At 40.9% G+C, this 22142-nt stretch overlaps 1 protein-coding gene across 1 annotated transcript in view; it reads left to right on the top strand.

Annotated features, from left to right (window-relative positions):
• Nucleotides 1-22142, top strand: part of LOC147238637 (receptor-type tyrosine-protein phosphatase delta-like) — a 134922-nt gene that overhangs the window by 104137 nt on the left and 8643 nt on the right. The window contains 7 exon segments of the mRNA XM_086196681.1: nucleotides 2755-2867; nucleotides 4946-4987; nucleotides 5542-5639; nucleotides 10041-10164; nucleotides 13123-13298; nucleotides 15571-15690; nucleotides 15781-15935. Of these exon segments, the coding sequence (XP_086052807.1) occupies nucleotides 2755-2867; nucleotides 4946-4987; nucleotides 5542-5639; nucleotides 10041-10164; nucleotides 13123-13298; nucleotides 15571-15690; nucleotides 15781-15935 (828 nt within the window).

Here is a 22142-nt window from a genome sequence, read left to right on the forward strand (position 1 = left end):
CGATGATCACACCCAAACATCGGGAATCTCCAGACAATCGTGACCCTCTCCCTCTGCAGCGCATCCGTTTTAAACCCGTTCGTTGGTTACATTTCTGCACTGCTCCCCAAGCTGAAAAGCCATCAAATGCAGACACCCACGATTCTTCACACAGACACGTGTGTTGACTCAAAGTTAATCAGAAACATCCATCTACCCCCTGGATGCACAAACACCCACTCACAAACACATGCACAACTATGGAAAACACTCAGTAGTGCACAGAATCAAAACTGCCTCTTTCTTCTTCGTCTTTTTTTTTTTTTTTTTTTTGCCCGAAACCCCCTAGTGATAGCCAGACCTTGTGCTGTCACTGTGCATCAGTCAAGCGTAGGAGTGGAAAGCTTTGACTATCTGCTGCATGTCACTGCATGTGTGTGCAGCTTTAGAGAGGCCTTGGGCACGCATCCCAGCCACTCTCACCCCTCCCCCCCCTTTTACTACTGACGATTCCACAAGGGACCCAGCTCTAGATCCCGACTGACCTTTTGCTGCCCGACTGCTTTGCCAGAACACACACACATAAATATCTATGCACTATGATTTTTTTCCCCTCCTTTGTTGTCTTCTCACCTTTTACATCAGGCAAATTTTTCAGTTCATTCAATTAAATGTCCAGCCTTCAGCAGATGTTTGCGATAGTCCTCAAGAAGTAATTTTGGCAGCGCAAGATTATCAGTGAATAAGTTTATACCCACAGCTTTATTCTAACTTTGCTTTTTGTCCTTGGAATCCATTCATATCAAGTTTTATTTTGGATAAAACAAAGGTGAATTGAACACCAGGACTGTGTGTGCTGGGGCATCGCTGCTTCCATTTGTGGCAGGCAGATTTACGCATCGATTACCAAGCCAGTGTCACCGCCACGTTAGGGAACATTCAGTGCATAACCAGGAGATATTTCTCTTGTCAAGATCAATTTTCATGTGACAGAATGCTCGTCTTGAGCAAAACAAAAGGCAACAACCGTGTTATACTGAGCTCCAGGAAAGGACAAGGTGATAACAACGTGCAACTTCATCAGAGAGAAACTGAAAAAGTAAATTGCACACCTTTACATACAATTATTTAAATAACCTGCTCCTAAACCAGTTTTTTAAATGGTTGGAAAAGGCATCAGACATATCCCTGGTTTATATTCTTATCCAGACATATTCCTGTGACCCAAAATATTGTCAGACTTTATAATGCCCTTTGAACTCTTGAACTCTAATAAGTCTCGCATTTGATAAACGCACCAGTGGTAGCAATTGTTGCAGGAAAAGATAAATACAGCGATTAGCAGCCAAGAGATGACTTTTATGCTTGAACAGGAAGCAATCAGCTGAAACTGCATGAAAAAAAAAGCAGAGATACAATGTACAAATCTTGGTTGCACCTGGGAAACTGCAGTATTTGAAACAGCATCCTAAGGCTGCACAACTGAGCGTAATATCTCAAGTGAAGCATCACTAATCTCGCACGCAAAGTCAAACTGAGATATGATTGGTATCGTCACCCAAGCAATTCCAAAGAAAACTTTCTGTAACTCTTTCTTTACGAACCAAAGGTCTTACCTTCTAATGTGTCGATTATCTCTTTCCTTGCTGACGAATGGAGCAGCAAACCAGACAGGTAAGAAGGAAAAGGAAGTAGAGATAAACTAATTCCATTTGAACTACATTTTTGGAGTTTTTATATCAATACAAATCGGTCATTCATGATAGATGCTGACATTCATGGAATCATGCTACAGTATGTTCTTAATCCGTGTTGTTTTGTATGAGCAACAATGTTTCAATAGTTGGTTTTCCATTGAAGCATTCTGTCGAGAATTTTAACATTTTACATTCGAAAATGATAATTAAATGGTTGCTTACAATGGATGTGCCTTTTTTGGGGATGCGGATGATGGAGACCCCCTTTTTTTTGCCAAAGTGTAGCGTCGTAGCTCTGCTGTAGCATCGTAGCTCTGCTGTAGCGGCATAGCTGACTGTCTGTTCACACTGCTGCCATCTTTTCGAACGTATAGATGGCTGTCGATAGTAACAATGCGTAATGTTGTCTATTCTGGCATCTTGTGTGGAAAATATGCGTTGCTTCGACAAGTTTAGTCACTCCAAGCAAAACAAAAGAAACGCATCTCGTTTCCTTTATTTTTGCAACATTTTCAAAAATTAAATGGAGACATGACGAATGGCAGCAATTTCTGGCAATCAAAATATCTTTTATGACTTAATCGTTCCGTTCAACCCAAACAGCGACCATATCTGCTTTTTCTTATTCATTTGTGACAAATACGAGTGACAATGGCCTTTAATTGCAATTGATGTTTCAATAAAAATAATTAAGCCTTGATAACATAAGGGCTAGAGGCCATTTAAACCTGAAAAAGCAACTCATTTCTTTTAAATACACGATCAAAACTGGATAACACTGAGATACAGTTCGACTCTTTGCTTCAAAACAGTGTCCTCGACGTTATCACTGAAGAGAGGAAATAATAGGTTGCGCTAAGTTTCATTTAACGGCTTCGGGCTATTATGGTTATATTATACTGTCAAGTGATGTTATTTGGTACAACCTCTGTAGCATTTTGTACCATAAGATTGTAGTCCTGTCACCTGCATAATTGCGTACCAGCTTGCTTTGATCTTGTACTGTGAGAACGTAGCTTTTGTGGGAAAAAAAAAAAACAAACTATCAAAATAAGTGGCATTTCTTTTTGTTGTATAGAAAAAGGGCGGAATCTGAAGCTCGGAAAGGAAGTCTACCCAACAGCAAGGAAATGCCGTTACATCACCCCACCGACCCTGTAGAGCTTCGCCGTCTCAACTTCCAAACACCCGGTGAGTATGTCGAAGCAAGCTGATGATATCATTCACTGGGAGTTTACGACTCCGTATTGATACTGACATGGGTTGCCAGTGAGACTCGATGCTTGCAGAAAGAAAAAAAAAGAACAAATCCCATCCATTGCTACCTTTGCCGCAATCACTTTCAGTGGTTGGTCTTTTCGGGAAATCAAAAAGTTGTGGATTGTCTTTATATGAAATTTAGAAAGAAGATCATTAAATTAGATTGCGGTAATGATCCATCTGATGATGTCGAAACGCCTCAGCAGAGGTGTGCACTCTTCATGTGCCCTGTAGTTGCTTTATTTGCTAACACTTTTTGCAACATAATGGAACCAGGCAGCATTTGCAGTTAGAGGTTGGACAGGTGCTTAGAGAAGGGTCAAAACTGACGCCGTACTCTCTAGGGACAGTTGTTAGTGGAAAATGAGGAGGCAGAAATGCAAGCTTGACAGTTCCATGGCAGCTGTCATCTTCCTTCACACCTGGGTTATCCGGGTCATCAAGACTTGTCATGCTTACTCAGATAGCCCTGCATGGAATGTATCCTCCTGCCGGAAGTCACAGCGTGGAGGACGGTTAGGGAAGTACAAACAGTGTCACGGCTATGCGTTTCCTATTTGTATGCAAGCCGATCGACAGCAGCAAAACCAACGACATGCTGTAAATGTTCACTCGTTCTGGTCCTACGTGCTCAGGTGAGTGGTGGTCAGCGGTCACGCTTTGGCTCACACGTGTGGCTGTGTCTTGCCTGAGGTAACAATGGGGATCTCAGTGCATTTGTCACTTGGTAAAGCAGTTTGCATCTTTGCCCCCATCCTGACCAAAAGAGACGCACTAAAATGCCGTTTGAGTTACTCTGGCACTGAGTGCGTTGAGACAGGTGTTCGGAAACTGCCAATAATGTAGTAATATCAAAGCCATATTTTTCAGGTCGGTCAGTGTGAAAGGAGGATGAATTATCCCTGCAGGCTCATTTAAAAAAAAGAAGAGATTATACATATTTATGAAAGCTCTTCAATGACGTTAGTACCATTACTGGCTATTTCATCCTGGCAGACGGGTATTTTTCCTTTTGGCTCTGAGTGATCTCAACCATCCTCCCACCATTTCAGTCTCCTCTCAAGCCATCAGTACACCCCCCCTCCTCCCCCCGCCCCAATCAGCCTTTCTGAGAATGAGTATCTTGGCTCTTATGCTGCTCAAAAAGGACCAAACATATTTTTTCTAACACACGACCACTTTCTCTCAAGTCCTGGAACACTTCCGCATTACACCACCTCTTCCCCCTACCCTCTCTTCCCTTCCTTTTCACCTCTTTACCCCTCAATGGATATTTTCATCTTAAGGATGCTTCATGTTTGAGCGACAGCGTGCTGGAAATGGTACTTTCATTGTCCCCCAGTGGTGGAAATGGATTTTGAGTAGCGGGCTGCAATAGAAACACCCTTTGCCGTCTTTCAGAGAGATGTGGGAGTGGGTGGGAAAATGAGGCCCTGCTTCCATTAGCTAATGCCCACTTGTGCCAGCAACCAAAATGAAACATCAGCTCAATGTTGGGGAAAGTGACTGATGCATGGCACTGGCGCTCTCAAGTCACAGAACTTTGTGCACTGGCTGGATTGCAGCAGCAGCAGCAGCAGCAGCATGTACAAAAAAAAAAAAGAAGACCATCTGAGTGAACATGAGTACTGTTTAACTCTGAAAATGCATCTAATATATAAACTTTGACTGCTAATCACGGACAGAAAGTCAGCTCCACCTTGTCAAAGTCACGCAAACTTAACTGAAAGCTGAAACTTAATGCAGCAGACTATGCAAGTACTATAATGCCATGTCAGCATCCTTGGATTACATGAATGTCAAACAGCATCCTTTGGAGTTTTAGAAACAAGCATGGTGGCAAAGTTGAACTTCGAGCATGATCTGTATTGTTACTAATAAGCGTCCCATTTAGAGTACACATAAATCATTCAAGTATCTCTTGTCATATTTCTACCTTTTGTTTGTGTAGAGACTAGTCATCACATTGCTCTGCCATGTATTTAATCACACCGCCGTTTCCTCCACAGGTACAGGTGCGCCCAGTCACCCCAGTAACCTCCATTTGTCAAGTTAGTTGGTCTCGATTCTGCATTTGACATGATTTGTTCATTTTTATTCCCTTCTTTCCAACCTAGTCTTGTATCTTCACCCTCCCCTCCCATCTAATCCACCTGTTCATGCTATGACATCACAGGAGGCGGAGTCTGAAATGACAGCCTGAAAACATGTCATCACTCAAAGCAGACTTCAACATCTGGCCTAACATTTTTATTTTTATTTATTCATTTATTTTTCAAATGGGTGGGCGGGGTCTGTCTGTGTCTTCGTCCAACTGTCACGCTAACTTTCCACCGCAGCTTTACGTGTCAATAACATTCTTCTCTCTCAATAGGGAGAGTCCCAGTGGGGTGACCTCTGACCTCTCATTGGCTTCTGTGTCCATATTCTCTTTATGAGCATGGCCACTGCTTTGAGTGAAACAAACTAGCTTAACATGATCCACTCCTCCATTCCCCTCGTGAAACACACATGCTGCTTATCTAATGATTCACTGTTGGCTGGAGCTTGGGTGAAAAACTCTGACCAAACAGGTGACTGAGCTACTGTTCTGTGTGATTGACAGGTATGGTTAGTCACCCTCCAATCCCCATCATGGACCTGGCAGATCATCTAGAGCGCTTGAAAGCCAACGACAACCTCAAGTTTTCCCAGGAGTATGAGGTGAGGGTCCATTTTGATCCAGTGTATTATAAAGAAGAATGCAACAGCTGCTCACGTAAACCCAATTCAGATTACTGACACTATTTAGCATGATGGTCAATGGACGCAGTCCTGCATTTGATGATATTTTCCTGGAAGCTATAATCCCAGCATTGCACCACACAGCAGTCAGAGTATGTCAACAATGTGTCAACCGGCTTTAGTGGATGACTGCCCGATACGGGGGTTATAAAATACTTCAGCAGACTGGATCTGGAAACAAACACTTTTTTCTCCCTTGCAAAAGGAATTTTGATCTGTTAGAACAGGAAAAACACAGGTTTAAGTTGTCATCGTAAAGGCTGTGTTCGGTTTCCAGTTCCTCTCACCGCGTTTACCCCTGATGGCTATATATATGATGGATATAGAACACATGAATGAAACTTAAGGCATCATTTAATGTGATAAGTTTCACCCTTGTTTATCTTGCAATAGAGACAAGATGTCCGAATTTGAAAACCGCACCCACTGGAGGGCTGAAACCTCAAGTTAAAACTGTCTGTATCAAGCAGAGATCACCAGGTGTCACTATGTCAATGAATTGTGGTTATATTAGCTTTTAGAAAGCTACATTGACTGCATTTGGTGGGTTTTGTACTTAACTGGACAAGGGCCTTGCAATGTTGTCATACGCACGTAGCTTGTCAGCAGAAACTTGAGGTTGAGTCATTGTTAGCGAGTTACTGTAACGAATGAGTGCCATTTGTCTTTTTATGCTTTTTGCACACATCTGTACACCAAGTGGCAGACTCCCAGAAAATTTACATGAATGCCATCTGTCGACCAGTTCTCTGTACCTCAATTGTCAGTTTGGCAGTTTAAAAAAAAAACCAAAAAAAACCTTCTTTAGCCTGTTGGTAGTTCACCCTTTAGGCTTTTTTGCTTATCTAGCAGATGAAATTTACAATAGCCTGGTTTCTTCCAAGAAGAGAAAAAAGTAATGCTATGCTAGTTTTGTCGTTAGATGGCAGTATAGGCAACGTGACTTAACACAGCTGTAATAAAGTGTAGAAGTAGTACATTCATACAAACCAGAAAATAAACAAAGAGCTGCCCTGGCAGCATCCACATGATGATGCATATTTGTTTTCACGGATGAGACCGAGGAATGCTTTGCTCTCCTTATCCACTTGTATCTGTTGTTGCTATCAACCATGGTGTCACGTGTTAAGGGGGCACTGGCAAGAGGCTGTCAGTGGAAACAGCCATCGCGTGAGTTCAATGTGTACAGTACCATGGCAGAACTCATGCGGCAAATGCATTTCCAACTCCCCGTTTGCGCACTCAGTCTTTCTTGTTGTTGTTGAATAAAACCACTTCAAGCAAGAGTAAAATCTTTGGTTTGAAATTTTTTCAGTTTTTTTTTAATTTCACTTTAGCCTTTCTAGCCCCCGCACCGCTTCGTAACGCGTGGAGAAACGCGCTGATGAAAGGCAAGCAGTAGAGAGACCTCCACGCAAGACAAAATTGACAATGTTTTCCTATTGTTGTAGTCTGACTGCTGTGTGAAACAGAAAACGTCAAGTTCTACAAAAATACACGAGAGTAACTGATTATTGGCAAAAGAGAAAACAACACACGCCAGCAATCCATAAACTGTGATTCCATCCAACATGGGCTATCATTTTAGCGACGAAGACCAAAAAAAATAAGTCTTACGCCCTTATCAGCTACCAGAAGCAGCAATGTTCATTCCACCCCATTAAAAAATAAACTGACGGAGCAAAAACTATACAGTAGATTTTATATGCTGGGATTATGTATTGTTTGTGCCAGAGGAACCTAATGCTTAATTGTTTAGACGATAGGGTGATTAATGAAATAGCAGAGACATTCAGCTGACCGGTTACTCATATTTTTAAAACTTTTACATATCATGTAAAATGGGGGCAAAGTGAAACAAAAGTGTTGTAAAGTCTTTTGTTTTTTTTTATTTTATTTTTTAATTGGCATAATAAAAGCACTAATGAAAAGCTGTCCTTTTTCAGGGATGTTACGCGAGGTAGAAACTGCCACCCTTTGTCTGCTCATTTCTCTCTGCAGGTCCTGCGACTGCTCCAAAGTCTGAGGTCACTATATGGGTGCCCGCCAAGCTGCCCAATCATTATTGCAGCTTAAGTACATTGAATTCCAATTTCATAGCTCTTAATCGAGAGGGGCGGAAAGCAATTTCATAAGCACAATAAAATCAAGCGTTTTATTATGAGCAATGTTGCCGCCCAGTGTTTCAAAGTATTTTTTGACAAAATATCAGACTCAGGCAGTGATCCGTCCGCTGATAAAGATGTCAAATTAGCATCTTAAATTAAATGGTTTCGTGATGCTGCCCCATAGTTTTGCATTCATTAAATGTTGGACTTTTCCTCTGTCATTCAGCTACATCTGCAGAGCACATGGTTTTAATTCTGTTGATCAAGTAACACGGAATAGAAGGTTTTTGCATTTTCCCTTTGTGATATTGTACTGTACCTTTATATGTGATGAGGGACTATTATCAATTCCTGCTCTGCAAAGCTGAAAGAGGACTTGGATTGCCGATTCTGTTCAACTAGTCCCGAGTGGGATATTCTAATATGTGCCATAAAGTCTGACTTATCAAATGAAGAAAGCCAATGGAACACAAGCTTTTTTTTCCTTTGTGACCAATTCACAATATCTCATCAGAGGTATTCTCATGTACATACAGTGCTGGTTTCATGGCTCATGCGAACAGAGTTGTTGTTGTTGTTTTTCCTTTAAGTTAATAATTCAGTTTTTAAATCAAATTCACAAAATGCATACTTCTAGGTCGAATTCAAGATTTGCGCACCACAACAGTTAACTTCGATCCCAATGTGCGTTGCCACGTCCTTTCCAACAAGTTACTAAGAGAGAGGAATAGATGATAATCCAATATACTGAGCTGGAGGGAGAATATTCATGAAGTCAGGGCACAGTAGATGGGAGTTTTGCAACATTTCATTGCTATTAGGGTATGCAAGTTCATACAGTACAAAGTCATAGGTTTTCTTTTCATTCTAATGATGATAATTTATTTCTGCAAACGCTTCTATTTCTTGACAAGTATGACAATAAAACAGTTCATCTTACTTGACATTAGTTGACCTTGACGGGAAACTGCATTCGTGCAAAACAAACTTCAGTGCTCGAAAGCTAAAAGCAACATTTCATCCAAGAACCTTCTTTCTTTGTCAGTTTAGTAAACACTGATCAGGTTTAACAGCGACATTACAAAGCTGTTTTCTTTTTCTTTTTGGAATACAAGTCACTCCATACCAGATATCATCTTAATATGGACATTTTGGACGAAATGATCAGAAACATGCACTGTAAATATGAAAACTGGATCAAATTTGTATCAGTAATACTTTGTTTTATTGTTCTTTTGACTTTTTCATCCAAGAACCTTCTTTCTTTGTCAGTTTAATAAACACTGATCAGGTTTAACAGTGACATTACAAAGCTGTTTTCTTTTTCTTTTTGGAATACAAGTCACTCCATACCAGATATCATCTTAATATGGACATTTTGGACAAAATGATCAGAAACATGCACTGTAAATATGAAAACTGGATCAAATTTGCATCAGTAATACTTTGTTTTATTGTTCTTTTGACTTTTTCTAACTGAATTGGTTAAGGGAGCATGTGTCTTTTGTCTTGGGGAAAGAAAAAAAAAGACTACGACACAAATTTTGTTTGTATTTATATAAAAGTTGTAGTTTTTTGAAAAAAACATTAAATTAGATTTTATTATCTCATACTTGCTGGACAACTGAATCTTAAAAATGATCATGGACAGTAATGTATAAATGTATTATGTATTATTACATTCCGTCACTATTTCCCATGACTTGCATCAACACAGCATCATGGTTGTTTAAAGATGTCGAGTATTGGTAGAACAGAAAATCTTTTCAAAGCTTGCAGTGTCAGATTAGGGAAATGTATACCCACAATATATTTGCCCATTGACGTTCGTCCAATCCTAATTTAACTCTGAAATTGAACAAAGTTCAGACATTTTGAATTGGCTTTACATTCGGTCAACTAAATGGCCAGGTGAAGTACTGGCCAGCAACTAATCTCAAAGTTGACTAAACCAAAAATCTAAATTTAACGATCAACTTACTTACTTTTCAGTTTTAGCACTTCATGCATGTCAACAATGTGGGTGTAGGAACCTTTTACTTCTTTAAAGCTGCTAAATAACCTTGGACTGCACAGCCTGGTAAAAATTCTGCAAAGTCCTCTTAGGAAATCGCTGAAAAGCGAAAATTCATTTTACAACCAGCTGCTGTTCTGCGCAAGTGTGACATGCAATATTTCATTGGAGTGATCACAGATTTTCTTTTCATTGCAGTCCATCGACCCTGGTCAGCAGTTCACCTGGGAGCACTCAAACTTGGAGGTCAACAAACCAAAGAATAGATATGCCAACGTGATTGCCTACGACCACTCCAGAGTCTTGCTCTCTGCTATTGACGGTACGCTGCCCAACAACAGCCCCCACCACCACCTGCTGTATTGATCTGCACTATTGAATTGTATTTCTACTCAAGCATTTCAGTATTTGCTTTCATGCCAGAGGTACTTGCATGGAAAAGAGATAGCCTTTTGAAATAGGCATTCCCCCCCTCATGGATGAGCTAGCCGGTCAGATCTGATGAAACAATCAGGTAGATAGCCAAGGGACACATGTCTCTGGCTTGATGTGTAGCGATTCTTTGATGCTTTGCATTTACATTTCGTATGAAACGATGGCCTTTGACCCCAATTTACACATTGAAACCTCAAGCTAAGAGATAATACAAGAACAAAGGATTACGTAACACACATTTATCCAGTTCCTCTCTGGCTGAAGTTGCCAAACACTAAAGGGTACAAAATAACAGTTGATGGGTAGAGATATTTTCAAAATTTCACTCGAGCCCATCGCAAACCTGGCATGAACCCGTGAAAATTAAACTGACACAGTAAAGTGTTGCACTGTCGAGTGCAGCTTCTAAAATGAAAGACCATTTTGAAATGGCTAGTTAAGTGCTGGTTCCTTCACCAGTTAATTGGATTAAACACAAATGCATGCACCCATGCGCAGCTATTAATTAACCATTTTCAGTGAGCAGCTCCCATGGAGGGAAGAGGAAAAATAAACAAAGTCATAAATGGATAATGTGACGAATACAGACAAAGACTTGGAGCCTTTTTGCAGTCTCTGAAAAACACACACACACACACACACACACAGCTTGAGTGTTGATGGAACTCCATTAGTTGAGTGCATTGAAACACATTTGCAGAACCATGTTGGAGCCTTTGTGCTATACAGCAAGTCGTTCTCAGCCAGGGGGGCATGAGAGACTTCCTCTATTCCATCTAAAGCTTCAACAAAGCTTTTGTCTTGCGCTACTTCAATTGTTTACTTTGATTGAGTTATTTGAATAAAAAGGGATTTGGGATGTGACATCAGAATTTGAAGTCGGCTACTTTCAGCGTTTTTTGATGTAGGAGGATCAGCACAATCTTTGAAATACAGGCGCTCTGATGCTTGAGTGTATTTGTGGACTTAAAATTGTCGTGACACTGCTGACTTTTCTCGACTTTTGACGACTGATGAAGCACCTCTCGCCAAGTTGCCAGACCATACAAAACGTGCAGCGTCATTAAACCACTCTCTAATATTCAGCCCTTATATTTGTACCATTGCTAGACAGGCCAAATCATTTTTCTTCAGCTTTTAATTAAATCTAACAGCTTCTGTTAACATCATTCTGCCAAATTCCATGTTATGCTAAGGCGCAAATCACCGGCTACACGCATTTCCACTATTCTGGTCGATATAACGCACAAAGTGGATATAATTAAAAGGAATTTAAACTAAATATAAGGTGAGAAATTTCAAAATACTGTGTACTAATGCGGTAAGGCCTAAAATAATACCGCTACTGTTACAGCAACGACTAATAGCGAGCATAATCATTAGCAAGAAAAGCCTTTTCAATGCTTTTATGAACAAAAGTGTCACCATTTTTATTTCCTAGTAACCATCTTGACAGAGGAAATGGTAGAATTTCTACAAATCCTGACTGACAGAGGCATAAAGGCGAAATCCATTTGCAAATGTGCATTAAACAACTTGCCTCCTTCGCTTTAAACCACAGTAATGTTTCTTTCTCCTTTTCTTTCCAATTTGAAAACATGATGGGCTTAATTGTATTTATCCCTTGTCCATCATGGAAATGTACTGCCTGCGTGGACAACTGGAACAGCAAAAAGAGATCAGGACAGCTGAAAAAATAATAATAATGTGGGTGGATTTTTGAATGTGCCCACATTCTATTTTCTTTTCTTTTTTTTTCTGTTGAATAAGTTACCTGGGAGTAAAAGGAAGCCTGGGGGAGAGGAGGCAGTTGGAGTGAGGGGATTCTCTGAGACGTGGCGTCCATGCAGATGAGACTTATCTTGGCCGACCATGTGTGCACGGAGCCCCTAAACTGCCAGTCCTAAAGCATTGACTAGCTGTCAGCTCTGTCTCTTTCCCCTGGATTCGAAAAGGCTGCTGTGCCTTTCATTTAATATAAGCAAAGGAAAAGAGGAGCGAGGAGGGAAGGGGAAATTGTTTTGCTAGTTTCTTGTTGGTTTGTTTTTCTCCATGGGAGATTATAGACTTTCACAGACTGGGCTTTATCTGCTACTCAGTAGCAGATATGGAAGAGAGACACAAAAACTGTGGATTTAAATGTGTTATTGATGGAAAATAGCAATCCTTATGGACTCTAACACTTGTCCCAACTGTGACTGCTTTATGCTGATAAAAACAAATAAATCTTGACTCAACTGACTTCAGTTTCTTCCTGTTTTACGGCAAAAGGTAAAAAAAAAATAATATATATATATATATATAATTTTGGTTGATAATGAAATTACGCTCTTTATAATTGTTATTAGAAGCGTCACGTTTGCTTCTTGTTGTTCCTCATCCGACTCCTTGAAACTACAAGCGTTTCCAAATTTGGGTTTTGTTCTTTCTGGTTGACCTATCTTGTCATTCTGTCACAAAACCTAAGCATCATAGCGCATTACTGTGCTAGTCAGGCTCTAATTGGACATTTAAATACATGTAAACACATTTGTTTGACTGAAATTGGACTTCTCGGATGATCATACAGTCTATAAATCAATTTCGGGTTCACGTGTACTCCAGTTGTCTAAATAAATGAAAAACTATGAAAGCTCATTGATGATCACCACTCCGTCTCCTTTTCATTTGAAGTTAAAATGATAAATGAAAAGACGACTTGGTGGCGGGAAAAAATTAGACATCAACAAGCGAGCTTCAGTGCCAGTTTATGTTTTATACTTTTGCATTCACAGCATTGACCTTTCTGCCCAATATCTGCTTGCCAACTCATTCACTGCCAAACCCTTTTTTTTTTCCTCGGTAGGTATCCCTGGAAGTGATTACATCAATGCTAACTACATTGATGGCTACAGAAAGCAGAATGCTTACATCGCCACCCAGGGGTCTCTACCAGAGACGTTTGGTGAATTCTGGAGGATGATTTGGGAGCAGAGAAGCGCCATTATTGTCATGATGACCAAACTGGAGGAAAGATCCAGGGTAAGAGTACAAGCGACGGCACGTAAAACAGCTGAGTGACTGAAATGTATTTGTTCAGAAGCTTTGGGATGCATGCCGACCCTCAACTCACGACACAGAAACCATCCATGTTTGTCAATGCTGCTTTCTGCTCAGTTTTCCCTTTACAGCAACATATTGTCTCACGTCTTTAGCTCAGCGTTACCGAAGGCACCGGATTGCCATCAGTGATTATCGAATTAAAGACACTGCCCTGAGTGAAGATGTTAGTTCTTTAAGGTTGACATGGTTTAAAGGAATGTCTTCTTCATTAGTCCTTTCTCTTTATTTGTCATAAAAGTGTACAGCAAGCAACCCTGATCCTCCCACCTGTGGCACATAATCTGCTTTATTTGCTCCTCGGACCTCTAATAACAACAAACACAGACCTGATAACATTAAATACACACTGAATGGTAAATTGCATATAAAAATAGATAAGAAACGCAAGCTCTGTGAAATTGGTGGTTTAGTTTCAGGTTAAAATCAATCTCGGCTTTTTTTTTTTTTTTATTTCCACTTCACCCCACAGAGTGGCAGAGGAATGAGTCCTAAAACGGGGATATAAATTAGCATTGTTGAACATCTGGTTCTCTCATCTCAGATTCACTGATGTTTGTGAAAGGGTTTTCACTTAAATGCTTGAAATAGGGTCTTTGGATGAAACTGGCTTTAGATCATCTTCACGTTTTGTTTCACGGAATGTAATATTTCAGTTGGTACTGCTCTCACTCATTTTAACGTGCATCTTCAAAGTGGGGGTTTGCCACCAAGCGGCGAAATGAGACATAACAACATGTGCAAAGCTAATTGCGGAGATGTTGAAGTCGTGCGTTTCTGGTGTCGTCTGTTCGTAGAACAACAGAAACAACTGCATTCGTGCATTTATTCACTGTGAAGATTGTCCTTATGGAAAAAAAAAAAAAAAAAAGGTGCACGTTACAAACTTTCATTCGCTGCAGAGCTTCATTAGTTCCGAAACAAAATTAGACCAGCTTAATCCGTGTATCATTCGTTTTTCAAAATAAAACCAAAACTAGAAAACGAAATAACGACTCGTTTTTTTCAATATTTGTTTCCAGACCCAAAACATAAAAAACAGATAACGAATGGTTTTTCCGATTTTGTGCACAATTGAAAAATGGACAAAACGGATAATGGGCGATTGTCCAATTTGCACAGTTCGATTTGATGCAAGCCATGTGACCCGAAAGTGAAGATGAAGTAAAAAAAAAAAAAAAAAACAAGTTGAAGAACAAGAACAAAAACAAGAGCGAAATGGCTGGACTGGAGGATAACGCTGACTTAATTTTTCAACTTTCTGAGGAGGGAAAAACACACGGCGAAATATCCAGAGCTGCTGCGATAATGGTTGCTGCTGTTCTCTCTCGTTTCTGAGTAAAGTTCACTTCGGGTCACACGGCTTGCGTAAAATCAAACTATGCAAATTGGACAATCGCCCGCTATCCGTTTTGTCCATTTTTCAGTTGTGCACAAAATCGGAAGTCGATTTGTTATCCGTTTTTCTGTTTTGGGTCTGGACACAAATATTGAAAACATGAGTCGTTATTTTGTTTTTCTAGTTTTGGTTTTACCCATTTCTACGTCAGCTTCCAGGTTGGGCTACAAATTTATGTCATCCCTCCACATTCTATTCGTCTTGACATCGCCGACTCATAATTGGAAGTGTGGTCCACTCATCCATTCACTTGGGCCACATATTGCACTTAATATTCAAATACTACCAGAGTGTTGTCATACTCTCCAGAAGCCGTGTGTCAACGAGCCTACATTTCAATTGGGTTTAACATAACAGATCTAATATCGAGGACAGCAATCACTTAGTTAGCCGGTTATTTCCTCCCCAACATAAAATCGTGTTGTCAGCTAAGCAGCAGTGTTCGAATGGAACAATGTTTTATTGGCTGGGAAACCAAGTTGTACACTTGAATAGCAATAAAGCTGAGCTTGTAATACGATGGAAACTGGTTACCTCTGTAATTATAGAGAGTGTCAGGACAATTGATAGCACTGCTGGCTGTAAACAAATATTTCAGGGCATTTCATTGATTATGAAATCAAACAGTCAGCAGGAATGAGGGGACTTTGTGCATTTATTTCTACATTATTTGACTGTGTCGATTTTCTCTAAGTGACTGTTATTGTACTGGGAAAAACACACCATAAGGATCAAGGTTTCAGACGTTTGCAAAAGGGAAGCGTGTGTCTGATGTGATGTTTCTGTCCGTTATAGGTGAAATGTGACCAGTACTGGCCCACAAGAGGGACGGAGACTTACGGACTCATCCAAGTGACACTGCTGGACACAGTAGAGCTGGCCACATACTGTGTCAGGACATTTGCACTTTTTAAAGTAAGAGCCATGTGCATTAAAGCCATCACTTAGTCCCAACAAGTGTTTTCCAAAGTGTTCACTCACCCCTCTCTCCATCTCCATATTCAGAATGGCTCCAGTGAGAAGAGGGAGGTCAGACAGTTCCAGTTCACAGCCTGGCCGGACCACGGGGTACCGGAGCACCCCACACCGTTCCTGGCCTTCCTGAGACGGGTGAAAGCATGCAATCCTCCAGATGCAGGGCCCATGGTGGTACACTGCAGGTAAGAAACAACATGGTTTCACTGCAGCGGCGCAAACAAAAATATCTTGAAGCATGAAATTGATTTTTTTTCTCTCTCCATTGGCTGTGGTGAATACATGAATATGTGATTTAAAAAAAAGAAACAACAACAACAGTATATTCATGGTTATTTAGAGGTTTATGTGAGTCATTTATGTAATGTTGAAGAGAATCTGACATGAACCAGAAGAAAATTGTTGGCTAAACAGAGACTATTTGACAGGAAATAAACTGTGGCCAACTGTAAGCCCAAACAAGTCAGCCCACAAGGTTTCTCAGAAGGCACTTTAAATCTGAAGGTGCTTTCAACATACCAGAACAAAGAGTACTAATGTCATTGCCCTCAGCAAACTCAAACGTCTCCTCCCACACACTGACACACACACAGACCTGTCGTTTTCCTTGCTACATCACTAACATGTCGCATATCAGCAGCCCACAAGTCCTTGGCTTATCCCCCGGGTTATTGCATCTTAAACAAATAACTTCCACGCCAACTTCACTTCCCTCAGCTCCGTCAGTAGCCAGACTCCCAACAGAGGCACAAAGATATAACACAGACTTTCTGGTTTCTCTCAACTCAAAGTCATCAGAGGCGCCGCACAGAGAGCGCAAGTGACAGAAGGAAACAGACAGTAAAAAAAGGAACGGAACAGCGATAGCGGGTGTAATAGATACAAACTTGTGTCAAAAAGTGACAAAACAGGACTGGGGATTACAGAAGATTTAGTATTACTACATGCCAAAGTTAATCAGAACTAGTTGCCGAATTGCTCCCAATTGAAAATCCAGTTCCTCACAATGAAGCAGAATGCAGGACTTAATGTCATTCTGCAGAGGGAAGTTTTAATTCCTCTGGCTTGCTATCAGATCGAATCGCGTCCAAGTTCCGAATCTTTAAATAGGCACTTCATGCCTTACCACAGTTTTAAAGTGAGGTTTTTTTTTTTCGTTTTTTTTTTCTGGCAAAATAGCTGTGGGAATGTTTGGTGGTTATCTAAAGATAATGTGTTGATTAAAAAAAAAAAAAAAGGGAGAGATACTCTCAGTTTCTGTTCTGCTGAAGCTGTTGCTTTTGCACAAAAAGGCCTAAATAAAAGCTTCAGGGAAAAATGATTTTGCTCTCCATAATTAACAGCATGTTACAGTTTCTGGCGTGGTTGATTAATTAAATTGGGTCACCAAAATGAACATGCTGTGCAGCCTATATAAAGGCCATTCAACTTACAAAAAAAATAAATAAATCAGGGATTTATTTGAGTGTGATTGGTCGCAAATGGAAAAAAAATCCGATTCTTTTTTTTTTCCCAATTCTCATATTGGAAACTGCTTAAATGTTCAAATATCAAAATCTTCCACCACACATTTATTCAGTGTTAGTCCAAATATACTCAGCTCAACAGATACATACATACGAAACAGTCGAGCATCAGACAGGTGTCGCAAAAATTACGACTGTCATACTGAATAACTAGAAAAGACTCAACTCATTTCAGAATTTCGTCCCTGCTCAGCATTTCACAGGAGTTTCAGTTCAATTTGTTGGATTAAATTAGTTGTGGATTTCATCTCATCCGTCAATCTCAATAAATGTTTTCCTTTCCCAAAGATATCAGGTTATCTAAAACAACATAGGAGGCTTGCCTTTGTGCGTGCGCTCTTCAAGACTGAATGCTGAGCTTTTCCTTGCGGATGGCACCTCCACTTTGAACGCCAGGTCAACCTCTGAGGTTGCTATTTTTGACAAACTAAATTTGCATCCACAAAAGTAACAAGTGACTTCGATGACCCAACACGAGAACTAAGGAACTTCAACAAAGTCGGAACGGCACATCGCAACATGACTGTATAATTATGGGCTTAGTGGTGGGTGACATAAAATGCATTACGACGCGATGTCTTTCCACTGCGGAGCTCAAACTTGTCACAAGGTGAGGTCACGTTTCATCTCATGCGGTTTCTCGAACGTCTCCAGGCCAAAGACCGAATCAAGCTAAAGCAAAGGCAGCTTCATTGATAACCAAACTCCAAAACATGCACAGGTCCATTGTAAAAGTAGAGTACGATTTATAGCTTCATTAAATGACGATTTTGCAAATACCATATTAACTATTATTATTGTCATTGTTATGACTGTTCATTAATTGTCTAACATGAGAGCTTTTATGTGCAAGATGGCAGCGCCAATCTGCTTTGTTCGCTTTACAGAAAATTCATACTTTAGTGGGCATCAACGACCACTCGTCTCAAGGGAAAAAAAACAGCGCGACAAGGTAGCACCAACCGTGATGGAACGAGGTCATCCATGCTGTCTCTCCTATTGTCTGCACTCACACTTCCAATGTGACTGTACTTGGTCTTCCAAATTCACAACAAAGGTGTTCTCCGATGTGTATGTGTCCGTTTCTGTTGTAAGACCCCGGAACCAGTCGCGATATTAAATAGACAAAACATGGCGAAACATGTTAACCAGCATTCCTTAGCTAACGTTACCAGTCATTAGGTTGGAAGCATTTTGTTTTCTGGAGGTGCTAGCCGCTAAAGTTTGGCTATGAAGTTGAAAATTGCAAGTGTGGTGCGACCACTCGACAGCTGAAGTGAAGTACAACACCTCGTAATAAAAATCTGGTAGTATCTGGGCCCTGTTCGAAATTCTACACCTTCAAATCCCCGCTATCCTGACCGAGTTAAATCGACTGCGGAGTGACGTGCCTCAGTTCTTGCAGCTTTGATGAAGCCTCAGTTCAGAGACTGTTTTGCTCCTCGAGCAACAAAACCTACCAAGGCATTGTGAGGTCATAGAACATGTCAAAGAGCCTGATTGAATGTCATGAAGATCACGAGCCTCCGCTCGTCACTCAGAAACTTTTAATAGCTTTTAAAGAGTGTATGAGTCATACCTTTTATTATTTATAGTATATAGAGGGGTTTTTTTTCCTGAAAAGAAAACATTGTGTTTTAATACTTTGAACTTTAAAACTGTGCAAAAACGGCATGACTTTTTGGGTGTGTAGTCATCATCAGCACTTAGTATTAAATAAGTATTACTTCAGCAAATAGGATTATGAGAATGGATGCTGAAAACAAATTCAACAGCTTACAAATGCATATTTAGATACATTTTCTTTTGTTTGACAGATAGAGTTAGTACTGTTTGTTTTAAGTGGTATAGTAGGGCCTGCTGGAGAAGAACTAAACTCGGTCAGTAAACTTGCTCGTCAACACACCATCACAGCACACAAAATCTGTCAATCTACAATACATTCAAGATTCTGTACAGTTCTACCATAAAGCATGGCTTCCACTGGAATTGAAGTTTTCACGTAACACATTTTTCTATTCTCACAGCCTTATTAACCCTGACCCTGCCGAACAATGACGTCAAGTAGGAAGCAAATTCATAAAGGCAACAGTTTACAACAGTGACAAGAATCCTTGATGCTGACAGGCGTTAGAGACAAAAACATAGTATCCTTGAAAACGAATTTCTATGGGATGCAACAACTGTGCATGCATTCCCAATTAATGATGTGTTCGCCACAGCTCCAAAAACAGACCACGCGTTGTACACTTTAATTAGTGCAGCAATGCTTCTCTTCAATGCAATAATGGATTGAACATTAATAGCCGTGAATAATCAAGTCAGTTTCATTTGTGTCGTGCGCAATTCCACGAAAAGTCATCTCATGACACTTTAAATGTTAAGTACGTCGAAGCACCACACTCCTTCCGTTTATTTACATCCGACAGTTCTCACAACCTTCCTTCAGAAAGAGGGAAAGAGACGGTAAAGAAAAGAGGGGGACGGAGACAAAGAAGGCGGGAGAGAGTGAATGACAGACGGACAGGGAATGTGAACAAGACAGAGGGAGAAAGACAAGCGGAGAGAAAGACAGAGGGACGGGGGAACAGACTCGAGGTGTTTGCGTCGTGGACCGAAACTAGGAGACGGTTCCACGGGAGAGGAAACTCATAATTGAAGGTTCTGGCTGCCACTCTACTTTTGGAGACTCTTGGAACCACAAGTAACCCTGCATCCCAGGAGGGGTAGGGTTCTAGCTGGATAATACATCACGGCCGTGTTGTTCACGTGGAAAGGAATCAGCGGTCATCACCCTCCAGTGGGTTATGAGGGCCGTAAACCTCAAGAGCCAAGAAAGTGGGCAACATAAGTTTGATGGGACTACAGTACAATACCTTCAAGTTGGGGGGGGTACTTTTGATTTTCTTTCCATTTTTTGCAAAGTACCCATACACAGATGACAAATCATTATTGACTCCATTAACAGCTATGCAGTGATCCCAGCGTTTGTGTTCAATAGGCAGTGTAGCGAAATGACGACAAGTTGGCTGACAGGGAGAGATTTGCTAACAATACATATGTAATTGCTTTCACTGCTCCTCACGCTTTATCTTCTCGGGGCTCATTGCAGCTGTATTTTACACTGCACTTTCTCTCACATCCCCTATTCCCTAAACTTCTGGGAAGCATATTAGCCTGACACTTAATGTGTGTCGACGTCCAAAGCAGCTGGTCTGAAAAGGCAGTGTCAGGTCATTAGCGCAGTCAGTCTGCCAGCTCCCCTTTAACAGCCAAATATACTGAAGGCTTTCTGCACCGTGTCTCACACACACACACACACACACACACGCAGCTTGGCTTGTCAATAAAGGATTATTGCACATCTTCACAGCATTTCCGTGATCTTGTTTACCCCCCCCCCCAACAAATTTGGTTAATATTCTGCAGATCATTTTACACAACTCGATGACAGCTACTCTTCCTCCTCACCTCCGACATTCATCATCCCTCTCTGTCTCTCTCTGTGTAGCTCAGTGCTGTCACTCTGTCACTTACAAGCTCGCAGGTCATCACTCTCCCGCATTCAGGTCTGCACTGTAACATGTTTTCAATTGAAAACAGCTGGGGGAAAATGAGAAATCCCTGCATCCCGCACCCACCAGCTGAGGTGTTGCGGGTGATTCGCTCTTTGAATATTGCTGAGACACTTTCACATTACTTTGCTGCCTGATTCAGTCTTCTGCTCATGCACTTTTTTTTTTTTTTAAATCGCCCTAAAGCCGTGAGGAGTTTTGTCAAAAAAAAAAAAAAAGTTCAGTTTCATTCAGCCGACGTCAGCCATTTTCAAAGTGATCATCAGATCATTTGTTAAAGCCAATGACTCCCATACGTGTCTTTATTCCATTCGCAGCGCCGTTCTAGTGCAGCATGGCACATTAAGCAGACTTGGCCCCCGGGGACTAACTTTACTCCCTCTCGAGTTTTCGTTCTCAACCCTTCCTCTTGCTCCTCAGAGCAAATGAAAAACAAATGCTCTATCAGAGGCAGGAGCCACAAGAGCAAGGCTCACACCTCATAGGCATGTCAGCTTAATGGATTGAATGACCTATTTACTTTGGAGTGCCAAGTGCAAGGACTTGTCTTGTCAATGCGGCGCTCTGCCGGGGTAGAGTTAACGAACAAGATTTAACACCAGCCTGTCGCCTCACGGTAAATTATTTGTCATCGGAAAACATCTTCTCTGCTGAGGCATGTGCTATTAAAACATGTCATGCGCAGGGGTAAGCAATTTTTAAATTGTCAGTAGTGTGAAAAGGGGGGTTACATTGATACAGGATGTCTCAAGTAGACCTGCAAGAGGAGGTCAACAGTGAAACATTTACCTCTTTGTCAGAGTGCTTTTTACCACGTGTGTTGTCACACTCATGTAAAAATGTGTGAATCTTAATGAAGGGAGCTGCCTTTCAGTGCCTCTTCTAAACCTCTTATGCCATTCGGGTGTGCTGCGCTAATCTAATGGCATTAATTGAAGTCAGCTGCACTTCTCTCAGAAGTTCTTCAACACATTAACTGAACCCTCAAAAACACCGTACTCTAAAACTGTAGCCACATTTGTTGTAGAGGTACTTTTTGGGAACTGTGAGATAAAGGTTAAATGTTGCTGTTGTGTAAGTGATAAGTCCTGATGGGTTGGAGAGGACAGGTGCGGTCCAAAGGGTAAAGACTAGATTGCGAAGCCAGCATTGAGCCCGCTGGAGACTGTGACTGCCAAAACCTCTTTTCCAAACAGTGCCACTTCAGGTTTAATTACACTTGGAGCCAAATGATCAGTCCTACAGTGGCAAACTTGGCAAGGATAGTTCGCTCCTCAATGGGAGCAAGGGC

This window comes from Aulostomus chinensis, chromosome 24 (genome assembly GCF_037954235.1).
Source record: "Aulostomus chinensis isolate RoL2024-O1b breed Wild chromosome 24, RoL_Achi_v1.0, whole genome shotgun sequence".
In the NCBI taxonomy this organism is placed as follows: Eukaryota; Metazoa; Chordata; class Actinopteri; order Syngnathiformes; family Aulostomidae; genus Aulostomus; species Aulostomus chinensis.